Source organism: Acomys minous (genome assembly GCF_964271855.1).
Source record: "Acomys minous genome assembly, chromosome: 19".
NCBI lineage: Eukaryota > Metazoa > Chordata > Mammalia > Rodentia > Muridae > Acomys > Acomys minous.
The window spans coordinates 56,385,407-56,406,685 of NC_140499.1; the positions used below are offsets into that span (position 1 = coordinate 56,385,407).

The following is a 21,279-nucleotide window of genomic DNA, read 5'->3' on the forward strand; positions in this document are numbered from 1 at the left end:
ACACAGTCCTAAAACACAGCCTGAGACAGAGAAGCTACACTTAAGTGTTACATGCTGCAGACTTACCCGGCAACAATCTCTTTAAAGTGTGGCATCTCCTAAGGTGCCTCCAGGAAACGCATGCTAGTCCAGACTGCTCAAGCCAACTGGCAGCAGAAGGGATGAGGCCAGGGTGGTGGCCACACACCAAGAAATGAAGCAGCAGACCCAGATGCCAACAAACTTGACAAAATGACAAAACTTACTTACAGAGTGAATTAAGAAGTTTTCACTGTGATGAGAAGAAATACTGACTTATGGTGGGATGGCCCTAGAATTAAAACTCTTGGGTTTTTTTTTTTAAGTCAAATACTCAAAATATGATCCCACAAATTACATATAACTAGCCAGATTCTTGTTAATGTGGTAGTGCAGACTAGTGCTCATCTTTTATTGTGGAAAGTTTAAAGAATGCACACAAGCCTGAATTCCCAGCATCACGCTGACAACACCACAGAGGGAATTCATCTAGGTTTCTAATTATGCAAAGTGTACAGAAATATGTTTATATCTCTGAAGCCTGATTAGCAATGTAAAAGGCTTTAAACGATAAACGAGTAACTTACAGAAAATTCTCTATCAATAAAGAAACCATCACAAGCAACCGAATCACTATAAAAGCTTTTAAGTCTGGGGAGGCAACGTTTACTTATACACTGTTCGACCCCTCAACAGGACTCAACAGGAATGGGGAATCTTGGGTGAAGGCTTATGAGCACAAGGCCTCTGCATTTTATTTCAGCACATTTCCTTTTCAGTCTCATTCAGCTATGGAAGAACCAACACCGGCATGTTAAAGGAAGCCTCCAGGGAACTCTGTGCAATTGACCTGACACTTGAAAAGTAACGGAAGTGTGACTTATTCAACTTTGATTGGGGTTAGGCTCACCAGTGCAGAGAGCTTCAATTCAGGTCTATACTGTAGCTTTCGCAAGAAGACTCTCATAAGGACTACAGGATGGAGAAAGTGAAGAGTAAAATGCAGTTCTCCTGCTTAAGGCAGCAAGCAGGAACTGTCATCCAAGAAGAAGAAATGAGCAGTGGCCGCCCAGTGAGGTTCCTTTTCCACTGGCCTTGGGGCTACAGAGCACAAGCAGTGGGAAGTCCAGATCTACTCATGGGAAAGTCTACAGCAGGGTTGCAATTATCTTTATTGCTAAGGACACAGAAGTAAACATGTGTGGGCATGCTCTGCCTTTCAGGACCATATCCAACCAGACGCTGAGTGAAGTTCACCTCCCTTCTGGAGACACTAGCATACTAGGGAGGGACGTGACTGAAGCACAGGGACTAAGTGAGGGTCCCTCTCTTCAGCCCCTGCCTCTTCCTGACCTACAACACGGTCCCATCACTACATTCTGAGAAGAGTCACCTCCCAGTGAGACAGAAACAGAGCGACTCTGTGACCTGGACACACCTACCGGATCAGAATGAGGGAGGTGACTCTTCCATAGTCCACTGGTGTGAACACAACGCCAATCCTTCTCATTTCCAGCGGCTGCAAGTGGAGGTGGAGCGCACCAAACCTGGACTCCTCAGACGGTTCACCCTGGGGTCACAGAGCACACCATCAAGCACCTCAACCAGCAGAGTGGGTTTCCAGCCAGTGAGCAGCCCCAGTCACAGGCTCCACCACATCCACCCTCACCAGCCTGTTTTGTTTCCCCTCCTTGTGTTAGTGCTGGGGACGGGACGCAAGGCACGTGCTACGGCGCCGAGCTTCACCCATTGTCTCAGTTTTTCTGCACTTGTCTGTTCTGAAGCACGCAAGCTGGGGCAAATACTTCCTAGGCCCCATTTAAGAAACTTTGGTAGTGACTGCAGGGCATCCTAGCAGGGCACTGCAGTGTGGACTTGCCTCCTGGCTTACACAGGAGTCGGAGTTAGACGCCTTCTACAGCAAACGCTTTGATTATGAAACAGCAATGAGAAAACACTTCTCTGCTCAACTCTGTAGAAACTGAACAAGATTGCCACCCACATCAGACAAGCGCAAACTGTCTTTAACAGTGAACTTAAGTTTTACAGAAACCATCTTTTTCTAGTTTCTCTAGCTAAAAGAGAGGCCAGTATTTATTCACAGTTGCTTTTATCCCCTCTAGTATTCCTCTGAATAAATGCTGTTGTTTTAGCACTTATAGGCAAGATTTTTTAATGAAAGCATTTCGTATAACTCATGAAAAGTAAGTGGTTTTTGATGGGCATAATATAAAATCTGCATGCTAACATTTCTCTTTTCTGTTTTATCTTCAAGCCTTACTGCATTTCCTGTGCTCCTGGGAGAACAAATAGTGATGAAACTGCATTCAATTCCATTAAAATGATAAACTCTGCAAGACAAAATCTTGCCTTATAAATATAATATAAACACAGGACACCCATATTAAATCTGTAATAATATCAACAGCAGCAACAGCCTAGTGAGTGGCTTTTATATGCCAGGCACTGAGTTATTCAAGCCACATAAAACATCAGGTAGGCAATCGATTTTATGAACCTTATTGAATCTTCAAGTTCTGTTATGAAGGTTAAAGATGAGATGAAACAACTGCCCCAAATCATACAGGTAAATGAATTAAGGGCTATACCACACAGTTCCAGACATCTTAACAAAATAAAACTAAACTATACTTCTACAAGCAAGTCAACAAAATCACAATGCCAGAGTCCCCTTTTCACATGAAAAGTTTTAAGCTTTGTTAAATATTATTTTTATTTATGTGCATATATGTTTGCCCTCTTCTCTGTATATGCACCACTTGCATGCAAGCACCTATGGAGATAAGATGAAGCCACTGCAACCCCCTGGACTGCGGTTATCAGAATGTGAGCTACCATGCAGCTACTAGGAACCAAGCCTGAGTTCTCTACAAGAGGGGACAAGTGCTCTTAACTCCAGCCCCATGAAAAAGAGTTCTTGACTTACTAAAACATAGGAAAATAATTTCTCAGTATTTTGAACTAATTACCTCCATGCAGAGGAGCAGAGGGGGGCAGGGTCACCAGGGAGAACAAGTGACGCCGTGATAAAAGGCTCTGCCCCTCTAGGTGATGGTTTGTCCATCACTGTAAAAATGTCTCTATTGCAAGTGTACTTAAAATTAAAAACGTGCTCTGGTTCACTCTGGTTGAACCCTCCGGCTATCTGTGGCCTCCTTCCTGCTCTTCCATTCAGACTGTATCAAGTGTTTAGAGGGACACTAGTGGAGGCCACTGTAAGTCTGCGCACATTCTTTTTATAGCTGCTTTAACTTTGGTTCTGAACATAAGAGACAAATCCTCCACCACTAAATGGAGACTAGGAAATGAAACTGCTATGGCCACTGGCACACAACGACCTCATCATGTGACAGTGTGACTCCTGCTCCAAAGTGTTGAAGGCATCATGACTGCCCAGAGGCCTAAGAACCTTAAAGAAACCTTTTTAATGCAGGACCTGAGTATCACAGGAATCTGGTAACTTTTCAACTCACTAAGACATGAGAAAACTTTTTGTTTGCTTTCTTGCTTTTTCAGAGAAGATCCCCCCCCACTCCCTCCCTCCCTCCATATCCCTGGCTATCCTAGAACTCACTATGTAGAAGTAGGCTGGCCTTGAACTCTGCATCAGAGATCTGCCTCCTGAATGCTGGGATTAAAGGCATGTACTACCACACCTGGCACGCATGAAAACATTTTAAAATGTATCTGCTTTTCCCTGAGATGTGCTAAAAAGGAATATGAAGAGGCCAAGGGATCCTAAGAGAATTATAAACTAATCTTTAGATCTCTAGTTGTATTTTTTGTTTATCTATTTTGTTTTGTTTTTTATTTAGCTTGGATTCAGTTGCTATTTTTCCTTGTACATGAATCTAATCCATTAGGTTAAAATGATGCTATTTTTCCTTGTACATGAATCTAATCCATTAGGTTAAAATGATGCATAGGCTAAACTAATCCTATGGTACTACGTAATTAAAAAACAAACCAACCAACCCTGTTAGGAATGCTTCGTGGCCAGAGAAGGAAAACAAGAGCCAACACAGAACATATAGACATCAGAACACCAGGTGGTAAGGCCAACTGTTTCTGTAGCTAGCAAGTCAGCATTTTCAATGTTTGAAGATGACCTCCTACCTGGTAAGGACAAGCTTTGGTGAGCTGGAATTCACCAGTTGTGAAATTAATCATCTGCATATCTGTGCCAAACCTAAAAACAAAACAGAAACCTCCTATGTTCAAAAGAGCATTGGGACCAGCCAATAAAGAATAATATGTATATGTTCATACACTCATCCTAAGGATGGCCACTCGACCTCAGTCCTCTCCACGCCCACCTACAGGCAGTAGGTAATTAGTCCTCAATGGATGACTTAGGCAGCCCATAATACAAAGAGACACAGCAACAGAGATTTATTGACATAGCAAGCATACTATTTGCCTCCAGGTGGCTTACTATGGTGCTTGAGAGTAAGCTGCTCTCAACCAATGGCAGCTATAGGCCCCTGGGGAAATCTTGTTGGCCTCAGGTGAAAGTGAGCAGAAACCAGTGAAAGCGCTGACAGCTCCAGGACTGTTTGGCCACTGCTTCCTCTACAGGCAGCATCTGCTCTGAAGCGTCAGTAGGGCAAAGGCTGAGACTTTGCTGAGACGTCCGTCCCTAGATCAAGTTTGCAACACAGCTTCCTAACGAAGAAGAGGGTCACTCCAAGAACATCCACAACACCGTCATAGCGAGGTGTCGGAGGCAGAGTTAATGCTTCCCAGCTCATTCTGCTTAACGCTACGCTCAACTCACTTCTTGATCCAGGGGTAGGCGAAGTGCTATGTTTCCCAGCCTAGTTTCAAACTCTTCCCATCTCAGACTCCCAAATGGTAGGATTACAGGCAGGCACCACTGTACCTGTCTTTAAATTCACTTCTTGTGCTACCAAAGAGCACCATAATTACATATACATGAAAATCTGTGATGGTTCCTTTAATTCAAGAGGAGAATGTTCCACTGGGCTGACAGACCAGGTGCAGTGACAATGCCACGCAAAACAATGGCAAGGTCTCCATCAAGCCACACGCATCAAGGGACTGGGCTCCGGTACTCAGGTTGAGGGCTCACACTGCGTGCCACCACACAGAGCTGGGGAGAGAGGTGCAGGGCTTTGAGTGTAACTCCCTACCATTTGTGCAGCAGGCGCACTGCGGCTTCAGGCTTCGGGTATAGGGAGAGAGGCAGGAGCTGCAGAGAGACTGGCCGAGGGGACGGGTTCCTCACCACAAAGTATTTCACCTAGATTGAAGGACAGGAGAGTTAACATGGCAAAGAACATAGGGCTCTCTCAAGACATTCGTGCCAAGACAGCACACCCTCAATCTTACCAGGAGAGTCACTGCACAGATTACTAAGTTAACGGCCTGAAGATTTCCAAACACACCCATGCGGGAGCTCAGCACATGCTCAACCTTGGTGTCGAGGTGGGGTGGGTGAGAAAGAATAGACAGGCTAGGAAGATTAAAGCAGACCCGGAGGCCAGCGCACTGAATCCTGGGTTGCATCTGAGGCCAAGGGGGATAAAGGAAAGCCTTGCCTACAAGAATGTAGATTAGGTAACAACATCATGATAAATGTTACATTTTATATTCTGGTTATATAAGCAAATGCCCTCGTTCTTTTTTTTTCTTTTCTTTCTTTCTTTTTTTTTTTTTTTTAAAGATTTTTTAAAATTTATTAAATATATAGTGCTCTGCCTGCATGTACACCTGCAGGCCAGAAGAGGGCATTAGATCACATTATAGATGGTTGTGAGCCACCATGTGGTTGCTGGGATTTGAACTCAGGACCTCTGGAAAAGTAGTCAGTGCTCTTCACCTCTGAGCCATCTCTCCAGCCCCCTTGTTCTTAAATAACTCACACAGTTGTCAGTTAGGGGTAAGGCAGCCCAATGTCTAATATTCAATGGTTCATAAAACGACACGTTTGTCAAGGGAGAGAGGGAATGACCAGGAGGACTGTTGGCATAAAGATGCTTGCCGCCAAGCTTCATAAACTGACTATAATCCCTAGAACCCACAAGATGAAAAAGAGAATCGACTCCTGAAAGCAGTCCTCTGATGTTTACTGCACACTAGTGCACATACAAATAAATAAACAAATACGCAAATAAATATAAAAAGGTAATGAATCCTGTAAGGGGCAGTGGGAGTTCCTGGTACTAGTTTTGAAAGTTACAAGTCTTTAAGCCAAAATAGGAGTTTAAATGGCTCAGTGAGTGCAAGGTGCAGTGTCCTTAGCTTGTTTCCTTTGCCTTTTCCTGCCACCCAGACCAAGTGGGACAAGTCCATGAGGAAGAAAGCCAACGCACGAAAGCTGGGTCAATAGTCACACAGTGTCTGGGTCGCTGGTGGCATCACAGAGCTACCTGGCTGCCTCAAGATTCCCTTCTGCTGAGGATCTCTCTGTGACACAGAAAGTTGTTTCAGGCAGTACGAACCCCACCTCAAACACTTACTTATGCAGGTCATAGCCAACTGACACCTCTGTGTTCAAGGGCTGTGAACCAAGTCTCTCTTCTTGTCACTGTGACACACCCCTACTCAATACCCTAATGACGTTTGTATGTGAATTTCAATTAATGTCTTCTAAAAACAAATCGCCAGGTATAAAATACCCCGGGACTCAAAAAGCCCCAGGCTTGGCTGTCACCAACAAAGAAGTGCAAGCCATACTTTCCTTACCACAGCGTTCCTGAGCGCAGTGGCACTGAAGTTCAACACGAGGCCAGGCTCCAGGACCAGACGAGGCAAAAAGGAAACAAACGGCTCTGACTCCTTGGGTTTCTTTGCAAAGGCAAACTGAGTCATTCCCAAAACATTTCTCCTGGATAATCGACAAAGAAAAAAGAATAGTAATAATAAACGTTTATGAAAAATAACCTCAACATTAAAAAATATGGAAATACTAAATATCACTCCCTCTAAAAAAACAGGGGCTCTTGGAGAAATGACTTTTGGTAGAATTTGGAAATACAAAGTGTATGACTAGTCACAGAGGTTTGCTGATGTCCTGAGGCTGAACACGTTTTACATGTCAGAGTCCCCAAGTTCAGTGTCTGACACTAAACACATACGTATGTACACATAAACACACACATTCAAACAAAAAATACCTGTCTTACTGGAAAGTAAGCAAGTGTCCAGAGAATGACTCAATTTTGACACCACATCAAAAAGACACCCAAGCAACCCTGAAGGACACTTACAGTAAATATGGAATTTGTCATCAAAACTAGTAATTCTGGGGCTGGGGAGCAGGTTCAGTAAGAGTGCTGGCTGGGTGTGAGAACCATTTCCAGCAGCTACAAAGGCAGCTGGGCATGGCTGCAAGTACAGGCTTAGCCTAGCTAAAAATGGTGAGCTCCAAGTTCAGTGAGAGATCGTCTCAAGGGGAAGAGGCAGAGAAAGCCAGAGCACAGCACATCCTTCTCAGGGTCCTGCCTATGTGAACAGGTGTGTATACCCATGCTCTCACACATACACCCCCACACAGAAATGGACATCGTGATGACAGGAATAAAGTACACACACAAACTGGAGACTCTGGTGATGCTCAGCATGGGCTTCAAAAGCACAACATGAGGTAACAAACAGGGCCCACACAAGGTAATCCTCAGCCTTACCATCACAGTCACTAGTCTAACTGAGGCAAGCCTCATCCACGAACACTACAAGCATAGTGTGAAAGTCCTAAGAATCAGCAAATTTATATGACCAGACTACTGACTTATCAAAGGATAAACATCTCCAAGGTGGGTAATCTGTCACACATCACCTAAACCAAATGATTCAACGGAATGATGCTAACCATGGGACAAAAGTGACATCCATGTGGGCTCCTGATGTGACGCAGTCATACAAACACATCAGCATGGAATCAGTATTCTTGTTGAAATGGATGTATGCAATGGAAGTTTTGGTTTCTCTGTAAACTCAGTTATGTTATATAAATGTGTCTGTATCTTAATCCCAAGTGTGGGTTTTTTAGTTTGGGCTTTAGTATGTCCACAGCTGATAATTGCCTCCTGTGGGGTGTGGTCTTTACCAGTGGGTAACAGCCTGCCTTGTGTGGCAGGGAGAGGGGCGTGGCCCAGGACTCTGAGGAAGATAAATACAAGAGCCTGGAGAGAGAAAGTGTGGTGTGTGGCAGTTTGAAGACCAAAGATGGATGGTGTGGCAGACAGAAACATTTCAATGCAGCAGCCTGGAGGAGACTGCTTGCTGCGTTTACTGTTGACGAACATTGGTACTGCACCAAGAGAACCGACTGACCCTAGACAGCCGGGAGAAGTAGGGGCCTCTCCACACTAACCTTCTTTCTCATACCCAGGGTTAAGGGGCTGGTGGAAGGGAGGTAGAGGCTACAATACCCCAAGGAAAATAGAGTTTAAAAACAAGTTTCAACAGATGTAAACTTGAGAAACCAATTAGAGGAGAAAAAAAAAAAAGAAGCCCACAGTGTGAGATTTCCTAGAAGACAACTGGCCTAGACTCAAAACTGTGTCGACATGATAAAAACTGAAGACAGATGAGGTTCTACTCTATAGACTGCAGAAACAGGACAAGAGGATACACCCTGAACAGCCTCAATTAAAACAAGGAAACAGGCATTGTAGGCCAACTATGGAACTTTTAGAGTGGACAATATATGATATATTATTTTCAATTTGCTGGTTGCAGTGGTAATGTTACATTGAAGAGGACACTCTCCAGTAATTTTCTAATAAAGTAATGAGAGCCTCAATGCGACGCCTAGCAAAGATTTTCCCAATAAAGCACTGAGGGCTCAAGAATGAAATTCACTGCTTACTCTCAATCAACTCAGCCAAAAATGGCAAGAGAACATGTGCATATGCATGGAGCCAGAAATAACAGCAAGAAAGGCAAAATTTTAACACCTAATGAGCAAACTGTGATTGAGGAAACACTGAGAAGCATTCACTGCATTGCCCTGTCAGCATTTCTGAGGCTTGAAGTTTTACAATCACTAACAAACACATCCAGAGCATAATGTACCACAAAGCAGGTACTCCAAGAACGCACCTGCACACATCGCCATGTTTGTATTTCTTCCATCTTTCATATAGTTTATTTGCAAGGTCAGAATCCATGTCCCAGGTAGACCGATCCAGAGAAAGGCTTCTATCCCAATTAGGATTTTCTGAAAGTCAGATCATGTTCAAGAATTTAGATTTACAAAGTACAATTAAGCTAGTCAATAATGCCAAGGGCTGAGCATCAAACTTCACAAACTAAGAGGGCTGTGGAGTGGACAAATTCTGTTGCTTTCCTCGGAAAGCCCCTCTAAATCAATGGCATATGGTACGTCAAATTAAACAAACATGTAAAAATAAAACTAAAGCAAATCATGTGGAAGGTAACAACGTAAAAGACGCATGGCACATGATACAGCCTGAGACAAATTAAAGTTATGCTTGCAACATTTTTAACAGCGGTGTAGCTAACGTGCAGAGCTGCTTCCATGGACACAGCCTTTGCCAGCACATCTTTCAGGGTACTATGTAGGTGGGGATACGGAGGGACAAGCAGTGATTGTCATAAAGAGGGCCCGACCAGGGGGTTGATGCTGTACAACACATATTACTCCACCTCTATACATCTGCCCTGTCCTGCCTCTACTAACAAGAGTGCTAAAAAGAAAAAGTGGTTCTCCCAAAGGTAAGTCTGTGATATAAAAGTTCCCTTACATCAGAAATCTCACTAAATCAAAACACGAAAATAAAGAATAAAGCAAATAGCAAACCCCCGGAACAACTTCCAAAATCACTACCAAGGCCTTCTGCCTCACAGCACACTTAGCACCTGCTCATTTATATGGCCCTACGGCCTAAGCCTGCAGATGATTCCCAATGATTCTAACTTCTATCAGCTTTTATATAGGATTCCCAATTTTATAGTTTTTTCTGGTGCTAAAGCTGCCATGATCAAATGAAAATTTTTCCTACTCACTCACAAAAGCACAAACTACGTAAGAAAAAGAGGACATTCTCATTTCTACAAGCGCCCTGTCTGGGCGTAGAGGATGGCCCACAACTTCAGGTCACTCCACCAATGACCATGCTCTCTCAGCACTGAACACGATGCAATCGCTTTAACAGAATTAGTTATTAATCAATCCCATCTACAAACGCTAATTTCTGTCACTGCTTTCCACCCCCACCCCCAAACTCGAGTGCTACAGAAATCCTAAAGCAAAATACTTACCTGGTTTTGTTTTTCCCATGAAATAATGCATGCCACAATGTGCTATCACTTCAAACCCCAGACTCCCTTCCTAGATTGAAAAGTAACATATGAATAACTTAAAACACAACACTCGGCATTAAAGTCCTAAACACGAACTCAAGAAGCGGACGGCGGCCTCTCCCTCAGCGGTCTCCCCTTTAACCAGAAGCCAAACCACTGAGAAGCAAGTTCTTTGCTCCTTTATCAGCTCAGAGGGATCTGGGCTGAGCCACACAGGGCCTTGACAGTGACTTCCAGACAATTACTGATGCCCACATAACAACTTACGGTGGCTTCTGAACAACTGCCAATGACTACTCTAACTGTTGGCCCACAAGACACCAAGCAGCCATATGAATTAGACTCAGAACAGTTGTGGCAGTTTTGTGTCTCGTGCGTCTCTAACACTAATCTTCTAGGCAGGGTACACTGAGCTCTAGTCTACCCCTCCTACAGGTCTGGGAGTGTTTCTGCTGTTCTTGCACATGCAGCTGAGGCCTGCCTCTGGCTAGCCCCCTTAATCACTGTTTTTATAGGTATCTCTTGGTTGGAAAAGGGTATTTTTAAAGAAATCCCTCCTGCTCAAAATATGGCCAAGTGGATGAGCCTCATACTCTCACTGATTTTGGTGTGTAAAGCCCTACCATCACACTCAGCTAAGTGTGAGGCATTTCCACCTATGAAGCATCGACACTAATAAGTGAGAAAAAAATCATAAAGATGGTTGTATGAATGTCTCATTGTGAAGAACCAGAACTCAGTGTTATACAGAATAGCTTGGCTCAAAAGGAAGCAATAACTAAACAAAAATAAACATTAAGGAAAATGAGACATGCTTAAAATAATCTAAATTGAACACAATTTGCCCAGATTTTAGGAAGAATTCTCTTAAAAAACCTTTTAAGCTTTAGACTGGACCCCCTAGGAAAATTCAATGATTATGAGCAGCCGATAGCCATTTAAAAGAAGTCGATTTAAAACACTGAATAATCCTTGCAAACAAGTATTAAAAGTTCAACTGTGCTCCCTGCAGTAAGCACACATGACTTCCCAGCCTTTGGGGATGGACCTAAGGATGTCGCTCAAGCGCAGAGCATCTGCCTGGCGAATACAGGACCCTGCGTTTGCTCCTCAGCAGCAAAAGGAAAAGTGAAACTGATCTGCTGGTGATGATTTATTTTATTAAGTAATGACTACTCCTTGAGAAATGGCCCTTCTAAATCAGTATTGCCACATCTAAACACGTTTACCGCCTACGATTGGCTTGGTGATGCCTTTAAATTTCTTAAACAGCCTTAAAGAACATAAACTTGTCTGAGTTAATAAAAGTTAAACAGCACACGGGGACACAAGGCATCTGTAACTGCTAAGTGACATTATATCGCACAGAGGGTGTACACAATACCTTGGCTGCGGCCGAGAAAATCTGCAGAGGTAGTGCAAAAACAGCACCAGTGCTTGTAGTCAGAAATACATTGGTGAGCAGATTTAGGGCAATGCCTTTAACAGCAAGTTTCAAAGAAAATATATTCCAACAGCCTGGAGGTAGAAATAAAGGGCCAGGGAAACCCAGAACCTAAAAGGAACACAAGCAAGAGAGGTTACTTCCTAGCACTCGTTATGACTGAAACTGTTACAGTATAGTGCTAAATTTGTTCTAAAGTCTGGAAATTAGAATTGTATTCCATTTGTTCCAGATCAAAAGTCAAATATTTATGATTTTAAACAAAGTTTATTTTTCAATACCCAGTTTTTAATGTCATAGCAGAAATTTCGAAGTACTTTGTAAAAACCATCTATTTAATCATACGTTTACTCTCAAAGAGGGAAAGTACAGATAGCTATCCAGTAACTCTGAAATGTTAAAAAGAAATTGTATTTGCTTTAAAAACCGTAAGTCAAAATTAGGTGTTATAGGACTGGAGAGATGGCTAAGAGGTTAAGAGCGCCGGTTGCTCTTCCAAAGGTCTTAAGTTCAATTCCCAGGAACCACATGGTGGTTCACAACCATCTATAAAAGTGATCTGATGCCCTCTTCTGGCCCGAAGGTGTACATGGAGGCAGAACACTATATAATAATAATAATAATAATAATAATAATAATAATAATAATAATAATAATAAATCTTTTTTAAAAATTAGGTGTTATAGGTATTGACTTCATAGCACGATATTAGACAAACTTAAGCTGGGCTAGAGTACCTTTAAAATGTGCTTGGCCTCCTTGGAAACAAACACATCTTTTATTACAATGCTACGGTCAAAACGGCTGCGGTACCATATTGACCATACTCCTGTTGCATTCTCAAGACTCTCTATGTGAAATTGGGCTGTCGAGGCATCCACGCTGAAATACCTGTGAATAGAAGACATGCACGTGACTATCCCTGTGTGTAGCACAGCTGTCCGTCCTCCACAGAGCCTGCATTGAGGAAATAGGAGCAGAGAACGTGACTATCAACAGCATCTCCCTCGTCCTCCTGGTCACCCCACAGAGCAATACAGGCGAGGCGGAAGTGACGGGGCCATGACCAGGGCAAAACTAGGATCCAAATACAACTCAGAAAATACAGAGGGACAATTACCCTGCCCCAAACTCAATTTTTTAGCCCCACTTCTCCATTTTGCTACAAAAGCTGCCTTCTGTGTTGGACAGGCTAACACAAAGCAATAACATTCCAGAAAGAGTAACGCAGTAACAATGGTCACACTTTTAAAGCACACTAGATGATAGAACCTACCCCTGAACCACAGGAGAGGAGAGGCATACTTTTATTGCTGGGGTGCCTTTTCTCTTCCTCACATCCACAACGCCACTGTCACATGAGGTACCTGCTGTGGGTACAAAGAATTAAGCGTGAGGCATAAGCATTAGTATCTTTCTTTTTGTTAAACCTGAACAAAAATGAATGTTTATACATTTTTGGTTGCCTTCGCTGCCTCCATTAGACTAGTACATGGCTCCTTTTGGCTCCCACCTTTCTTCCTTGCTGGCTGCTAATAGTCATCTGGAATATGCTACGTACACCCTCCCCTCCCCCTCTGTAAACCAGCCTCTCAGTTCTTTCAGGGAGAATAAAAAGTCGGGAGTCAGTATTTTGAAGCTTTTCTTTACAAAGATCTGTCCTCACTATCAATAAGAGGGAGGCTCTTAGCTCTGCCAGAGACGAGAAAGCAGCTCACTGGGTGGAGGAAAGAGGAGAATGTGGAGGAATGGGAGGGGAAGAAATCCAAGTGGCCCAGGGAAAATCCTGGTGAACAGTGCGGAAGCTTGCTTACACAAACAGTATTTCCAAGCTTGTTTTGATCTAGATCATGACATTAAATCACTACTGTTCAATTCTTTTTTCTTTTTTCTTTTCTTTTCTTTCTTTCTTTCTTTTTTGTTTGTTCTGTGTTGTTTCTCTGTGTAAGGGTGTTTTGGAACTCTCTTTGTAAACCAGGCTGGCCTCGAACTCACATCCATCTGCCTGCCTCTGAGTGCTGGGATTACAGGCGTACACCACCACACTTGGCTACTGTTGAATTCTTAACTTACACACTGAAACTGCTTCTATTTAAAGCACATGTGCTTCCAAACTAAGTACAAAAATTTATTTAAAAGAAACCATTAAAGTGAGTCTACCTTTACCCTACTTTTCAGTGATCTCAGACAGCCAAAACCAGTGCTTCCTTGAACACCCGTGCAGGTACTTTAAACACCTAATGTCCACACACACACGCTGCAAGGGATCTCCTAGCAGCTGCAGGGCACACTGCCTCAGCTGAGCCTGTCAGTGGGCTCCTAGGCTTTCTACTGTCAAATGGCATTTCTGTATAGACACTTCAGGCTTTTGAGACGGTGGTGCGACTGCTGGCCTCCAATTCTCTGGGCTCGAGCAATCCTCCAGTCTCCACTACCACAGACGCATGCCACCATGCCCGCCTTAGGTATAGTTTTGAGAACACAAATATCTAGAGGGCACAATCGCTAAGCTACAATTAAGGACTGAAGTATCTTAAATTTCATAAAGATTAATCAGCTTCCTTCTCAACAGCCTAAGTCAACTCTTACCTAAAAGGTTTCTTTTCTTCATTATAAAAACATAATTCTAACACCCCTTTAAAATCCTTATTGGTCTCTGTAATAAATTATATCTCACTTGTTGCTTTAAATGGAGTGAGTTCTTTAAATATGGGTGAGTCTGGGTATGTTTTCCTGCCTCAGCTCCATGGGCATTCTTTTAAAGAGCACCTTTGAACTGTAAGTAAGAATCTGAACACAGGACTAGATTTTAAACTCACTACAGACATTCACTGTCGCATTCTACCAAGTAAACTGAACAGGGGCCCTGCGACTCTGCTCCCTGTGAAAGTAACACAATACACATACTGAACTGCACGCCACCAAGTGGAGCGTGAAACCCAGAATCCCACAGGCACAGAAAACACAGGTGGCATCCATGACAACTTGAGATCACAGCGAAGGCTGTGGTTTACAGGAACCAGACCTACGCGGTTTCTCTAAACTGTGCCTCACCTGCAGTTGGAACTACACTGAATCAAGCTGCCAATGGGGATAAAAAAACAAAAAAAAACAAAAAAAAACAAAAAAAAAAAAAACAAATCCCGAGCAACAGGAGTAGCCCGGCTGCTTAAGTGATTACCTTTGCAAGTAAACGAAGCAATTTTTGTGAAGTTTGTTGTGGAAGTAGGTAGCAGTACCGGCTCAAATAGCAGAGACAGGACGTTTTCCTGTGAGGAATGATGTATATCCTGCAACAACAAGGAATAAACCCAACTTACTCCTCTTAAGCAGGAGAGTAGCGTAAAACAACCCTGAGTAAAACTCCTGGCAACAGCAGATAGGGGTGCTGACAACTCCACGTAAACAGGGTGTGCAAGCAAGGGAGAGCGGGTTTACATGACAGTAAAAGAAAGTAGACACAAAGGCCTCTGCTCCTGGGACTCCCTAAGGACCTGCAGCAAAACGCACACTTGTAATCTCAAATTACTGTATGTACAAGCTTCAGCAATTACCTGTATCCAAATAAGGCTGTTTCCTGAATGCAATACATACATATTTACTGCAGATTCATCTGTCCAAAAGAATCAGAGCAGTGAGGTTAAAACAAAGAGCCACAGAATCTCCTCGACTCAACACAGTAATATGCAGTATACATTTCTTAAAAAGGCGAAAACGTTTCTACAACACTGAAATTGAATGGAAGATCCATTTTTTTCCCACCTTCTGGGGTACATGCAAGAGTTTAGTGCTGGGGATCAAAGCCAGAGCTTCTTGGACATAGGATAGGCCTTACGTCATAGGAAGAGTGAGCCTTATTAAACAAAACAAAACAAACTTGGCCTGAGCTTGCAGGTTCTCGGGTGCTGAAGAACACACAGGACAGACATGGACATGTGCTCTGCCCGAATGACAGCCACCAACTAGACAGCTTCAAGCAAAGCTATGCTCTCCAGGCATCTAGGCAGCTTTGTGTTTTCCTTACTTAAACCAACACACTGGGGAGCAATTAAACGCTGGCGTTTCAGGAGGCAGCCTCCCCTTTATCCACCATCCAAATGTGCTCCTTACGGGTTAACAGGGGTCTTCTCAGCCTGGGGGCCCACCTGGCCATCACAAAACCTAGCAACCTACAAACCATGGGGCAGGGGCAGTTCTGTCCATTGCTGCCATGTCTAGTTCTAAAACGGGAAGCAAATGGCGCTTGCCTGACTATGAAAACTGTGGCGCTCAGGGATGCGTTAGGGACGCTATCGGCTCAGGCGCCAGCATGAGATTGGTGGCTGGCCAGGAAGGACAGAGCACTAGACACACCACACTGCTGACAGCCAATAAATAACTACGCTTCTCTATATCACTGTGTCATTCCTTCTCTGAGTGAGTAGTAAATATAAACTCACATGCCACCGCAGCTGTTAAAACCAATACATAACACGATCCCATACTATGCGTCTCACACATCAATCAGCTAGAATGTATTTCCTGCAAGTGTTCTTCAAACGTTGCACTGTCAAAATAGGTTCTTTCTATTAAGGAGGATACATGTTCCCAGGGAGGGATTCTCCTCCAAGTTGTCAAATATCCAGAAACAACCAGCTCTTAGAATGACACAGCATGATCAGGTCAACTGAGCTCCTGCAACTTGGTAACTCTGGAGTAAGACTCCAAACCCTTTGTGAATGTTTACTGTAGGCAGTCATGCCCGTTTCATTTGCTTATTATCTGCAAAACGCCAAGAAAAACTATTCCCAAGGAGACTCAAAACAGCTTGCTGTGGTCACCTAACTTCCCTGAAATAACACCGTTAGAGGAGCTGCAGACTGAGACCCAGTTCCCGGGGCAAGCTACCCAAAGTCTTGACTCTTTGATAAAACTGAATAATGATTCAGGGAAACCTAGTCGTGCTGCACGAAAAAGGCTTTACAGCTATAATTTTTTGGCAGAGCTAGATGGAGAGGAGCCAGGGCCCAGTGCCCACGCCACTGAGCCACAGGCCCACAACCGAAACCAGAAAGCCCCCACCGTACCTGAGGCCCCAGGGTCAGTGGTAGCTACATAAACGATAGAGAGGTGATCCAACAGGGCTTGAGTGTTCTCCTCGGGCTGCTTGGAGGAGTTTTCCACTGCTACAATTATGCTCATCTTCAAGTGTAAGGCATCATCGGATCCCACATAGCAACTCTGAAATGGGAGGTGTGGGCAAAGACGAGACATTCAAAAGTGACACACACAAAAAACCATCTGAACTTCGTGACTACATAGTTTTCAAAAAGAGCAATACCCAAGGCAACAGCATGTTTATGGTGAGAATGCACCACTGTTTTCACTTTGATTTTTAAGAGGCAGGAAAGAAAACCGATCTGCTAACTACTGTTTACCTTTAATTGCTGACACACTTTATTGTGTAAACTGCATTCCAGTTGGACCCGAAGGAGGCTGGTATTAGTGGTCTCTGCCTGAAAGAAAGAGGGAAAAGAACTTAAGGGGAGGCTGAGAGCATCAGCCGGCTTGGCCAGGAACAGTCATTCCTCAACAAACTCTGAGCAGCTGCTAAGTGCTATGTGTTATGGCGTACTGGAAATATATTCTGCTGTCGCTAGGCTTACATTCTAAAGGAAGTAATAAATGAAGACTCCTAGCAAGGCTGGAAGCAGGTACGTATGTCCCAATATACATATGGATACCGCCTCGGGTCTGCTTAACATCTGGTTTAAACAAAGAAGCATACTTTTATCTTAAAGTGATTTGCCCAGCAATAACCAACTTACTGTTTTTGGCTTATTTTCTTTTTAATATTCGTGCATGTGTAAGTGTGTGTGTGCATGTATGTATGCATGCACACATGCATTTATACCTTATGCGTGTTAGTGCCTGAGTAGACCAGGAGAGGGCATTAGATGCCTTGGAACTGGAGTTACAGGCCGTTGTGACCCTCCCTACACGGGTGCTGGGAACTAAACTGAGGTCCTCTGCAAGAGAGCAACAAGTGTTCTTAACCATCAAGCCATCTCTCCAGCCCATGCTCGTTTGGTTTTGAAACAAGGTCTCACAACATAGCCCTAGCTGTCCATAAACCCATGATCCTCCTGCCTCACTGTCCTGAATGCTAAGATTAGAGTATGCACTACTATACCCAATCAACTTACTGATGTTTTGTTTTGTTTTTCCAAGACATAGTTTCTCTGTGTAGCTGTGGCTGTCCTGGAACTCTCTCTATAGACCACCAGGCTGGCCTCGAACTCTAGAGATTCACCTGCCTCTGCTTCCAAGTGCAAGGATTAAAGGTGTGTGCCACCACCGCAGCCTTGTTTGTTTTTTAATGTATGCCTTCTTTCTAATGTATACCACTAGAAACCACCACCCCTAGAGTCTGACAGAAACCTCAAAAATAGATGTGCAAATGTTCACTGCCTGTCACTGTTAACATGTGAGAACTATGGATAGAAGACAAAAGTATAAGGAAGTTCAAAGTTCAAAGATCTCAGCCATTTTTGACAGAACTTCAAGAAAAGGAAGCGAGCAACCCAGTCTAGGAAGGACACAGCTGTCCAGGCTGGGGATGGGTTTGCAAACACAAGTCAAGAAAGGTAGCAAATCTCAGTAACTTGGCCTGGAACTGACGTGTTCTCTGGCATGAGATCTCTGTCATCGTCATTACAAGAAGAATGTATTTATCCCAGGAGCCAGAGTCTGAGCACTGGGAAAGCTCAGCAAAGAGAAGGCTTGCTTAATTGCGCACGAGCACCTGATTCCAGGCAGGGACACTGGTAGAGTCACTATCTTCAAGTGTGATTTGCTAGTGTAAGCCTTGCTCAAGCACATCACCTAAGAATACACGGTAGAGGCAATGGTGTAAACCAAATGCTTTTTTATATTTTTGAGGGCCTGGGTCCACTGGTCCATTCCCCAACACTAAAATGAATAACTCTGCCTCTCATTCATGCAATTAAAGTACAGGAGAGAAAATAATAATAAAGTGCATTACATTTTTAAGTACAGTATAACATATTTAAGCTACTTTGGGCAGGCAAGTAAATCAAACAAAGACTTACAAAAATTACTGCTAGTAACTAGTGTTCTATACAATCCAAAAGAGAACAATCCTGTAAGGTTGCCAGGGCTGCCTAGCTGCTACAATCTTCAGGGGCCACTGTGATCCGCGGGCTATGGAGTGTCGGCTACGGAGTGTCTTCTCTCTCCCTCCACGTGTACGCCTCCGGAAGCTGCTCCTCTCCTGACGTTACAGAGTGTACCCTCTTGCCTAGTTTCACCTCCATGTCCACACTGGCTTCACTGTTCTAGTTGGCATGTTTGAAGCTGCTGTTCCTTTGCAGTAAACCCACTTGCCTATCCTCGCCGCCCCCTCCCCCCACCACATACATACATACATACATACATACATACATACATGTTGTCTATTTTACACTTCACACCTCAGCTTACATACCCCCAGAAGCCTTATCTGAGGAACCCCCCACCACCCACACATGGCCACCTATGACCTCGCTCCCATTCTAACAATCCAGCCAAGGTCTAGCCTCTGCAGCAGACCATAAGCACCGAATTCCATGCTTCTACCAAAGCAGCCACTTGATATATGGCTGATGAGCCAGCAGAGGGGGTGCGGTCACAGATGCCACTGAGCTGAGAAAACTTGAACTAGGCAGCAACCTAGAGGGAAGAAGCAACACCTATAAATCAAAAGAGTAAATTAAAACCTGTTATGTGGGGTGCACTTTTGACTTGAAATTTTCCATTCTAATGGGAAAAACATTGTTGACATATTTTGAAAGTGTGCACATTTATAGAAAGTTTTCCTTTTAATTTAAAAAGAGTTTTCTTCCCTCTAACATTTCTCTGAATGGATGACAACTTAAACTTAATTAAGAACACAGTGACTTGGTGTGATTGAAAAGCTAATGTTCTGTTATTCTTGCTAAATTTCTGCATAGATGATTTTCATAGTCAGCCAGTTTAAGCAAGATGCACGTGCTCAGCAGAAGCATAGCCAAAAGAAATCACAAAGGATCAAGTAGTTTTTATTCTAGAGGCTTGAAAAAAGTCTTTTGCTCTGGACTATTTCCACATACATCATTAGCTAACCCTGAGAGTGGGAGTTGTGTCTAAACACAAAATTCACTTATGTCTCATACACTTTACACATGTAGCCTAGACATATTTAACGTAATTCTGCCAGTGGGGAAAAAAAACTGTGTACACTAAACTATCATACTTCTGGTGTCCTGTTGGGGCTCAAAATTTTTCAGATTTTAGAGCAGTCTGTATTTCAGATTCTCTGATCTTGGGAGACTCAAACTGTATCTCAGAAATCCACAAGGGGGAGCTGAAGTATGTATGTCCACACCATTGGTGACCTGTGGATTTGTCAAGGGAGAGTTGAAAAGCTGACACCTCTTTCCCAAAAGAACAAAATTATTGCAACCTTAACCTTAACAATTAACTATTGTTAACTAACAATTAACTATTACCAAAGTGCAAACCACTGGAACAACCACAATGAAAGTATTGCAAATTCCCCCGAAAGGACCTAAAAGAGCTGAGCACTGGGAAAGCTCAGCAAAGAGAAGGCTTGCTTAATTGCGCACGAGCACCTGATTCCAAGCAGGGACACTGGTAGAGTCACTATCTTCAAGTGTGATTTGCTAGTGTAAGCCTTGCTCAAGCACATCACCTAAGAATACACGGTAGAGGCAATAGTGTATCCCCTCCTAATCCAAAGTACCTGGGCAGTTAAGAAAACCAACAATACCAACAAACAAACAATTCTCTATGTTTGAAACTTCCCATTGTGCATAACATATCTTCAGTCTTTTCTTAAAAAAGAATATGGTGGTATTCTCTTTAGACGTGGAGGAAATGTAGCTTGGAGGGGTGGATGACTTATCAGCGGTCCTGGAGCCAGCTGGTGGGAGGAGCTCTTTCGGCAAACCAGTACTTTGTGCAAGAAACCAGGATACACTGAGCTTATTCTTCCCCTGCACACCACAGGCCAGAACTTCACCAGCACACATATAAGATTTCAAAAGCCATCTCAAGATACCATACTCAAGAAAGCAGAAATGGTTTTAACCCTTTGGATACAGAGCCTGCGGTTTTATGGTCAAAAGGAGTGCACGGAACTGGGAACTGAGCTCCGAAGTCAACTCCGTCCACTCTGTGAGACATCCAGGAGCAACTGTGAAGTTCTGAGACTGTGCAACAAAACAGAAAGCAAAGCGGTAAAGCCCTAAGTCACTATGACAGCCCCCTGATGACAAAGCGAGGACAGGAGACTTCTCACTGCAGTCACCCAGACCACAAGAGCAAGGCACTTGAAACGGGGTTTCCAAATAAAAGTTGCCCTGGAAAGCCCCAACCTTACAATCTATTTTCCTCAGACACTGTCACAGCTTCAAGTGCTACATCTTTTGTGCCAACATGCCTATTAGTAGGAACATAAGTTC

The 21,279-nt window shown here is 43.5% G+C and overlaps 1 protein-coding gene across 4 annotated transcripts in view; it reads right to left on the reverse strand.

The window, feature by feature from the left end:
- The window catches only part of TMEM131L (transmembrane 131 like), a 134,379-nt gene that overhangs the window by 24,796 nt on the left and 88,304 nt on the right, over positions 1 to 21,279 (reverse strand). For 3 of the 4 annotated variants that reach the window (XM_084768806.1, XM_084768805.1, XM_084768804.1), the window contains exons 8-20: positions 17,194 to 17,271; positions 16,843 to 16,996; positions 15,331 to 15,389; positions 14,958 to 15,066; positions 13,053 to 13,146; positions 12,514 to 12,667; positions 11,717 to 11,887; positions 10,291 to 10,360; positions 9,109 to 9,226; positions 6,739 to 6,889; positions 5,193 to 5,302; positions 4,156 to 4,228; positions 1,461 to 1,588 (exon numbers count right to left, since the gene is read on the reverse strand). In XM_084768806.1, the coding sequence (XP_084624932.1) occupies positions 1,461 to 1,588; positions 4,156 to 4,228; positions 5,193 to 5,302; positions 6,739 to 6,889; positions 9,109 to 9,226; positions 10,291 to 10,360; positions 11,717 to 11,887; positions 12,514 to 12,667; positions 13,053 to 13,146; positions 14,958 to 15,066; positions 15,331 to 15,389; positions 16,843 to 16,996; positions 17,194 to 17,271 (1,469 nt within the window). The remainder of the gene's footprint in view (positions 1 to 1,460; positions 1,589 to 4,155; positions 4,229 to 5,192; positions 5,303 to 6,738; positions 6,890 to 9,108; positions 9,227 to 10,290; positions 10,361 to 11,716; positions 11,888 to 12,513; positions 12,668 to 13,052; positions 13,147 to 14,957; positions 15,067 to 15,330; positions 15,390 to 16,842; positions 16,997 to 17,193; positions 17,272 to 21,279) is intronic. The other variant, XM_084768807.1, reaches the window with a different exon arrangement.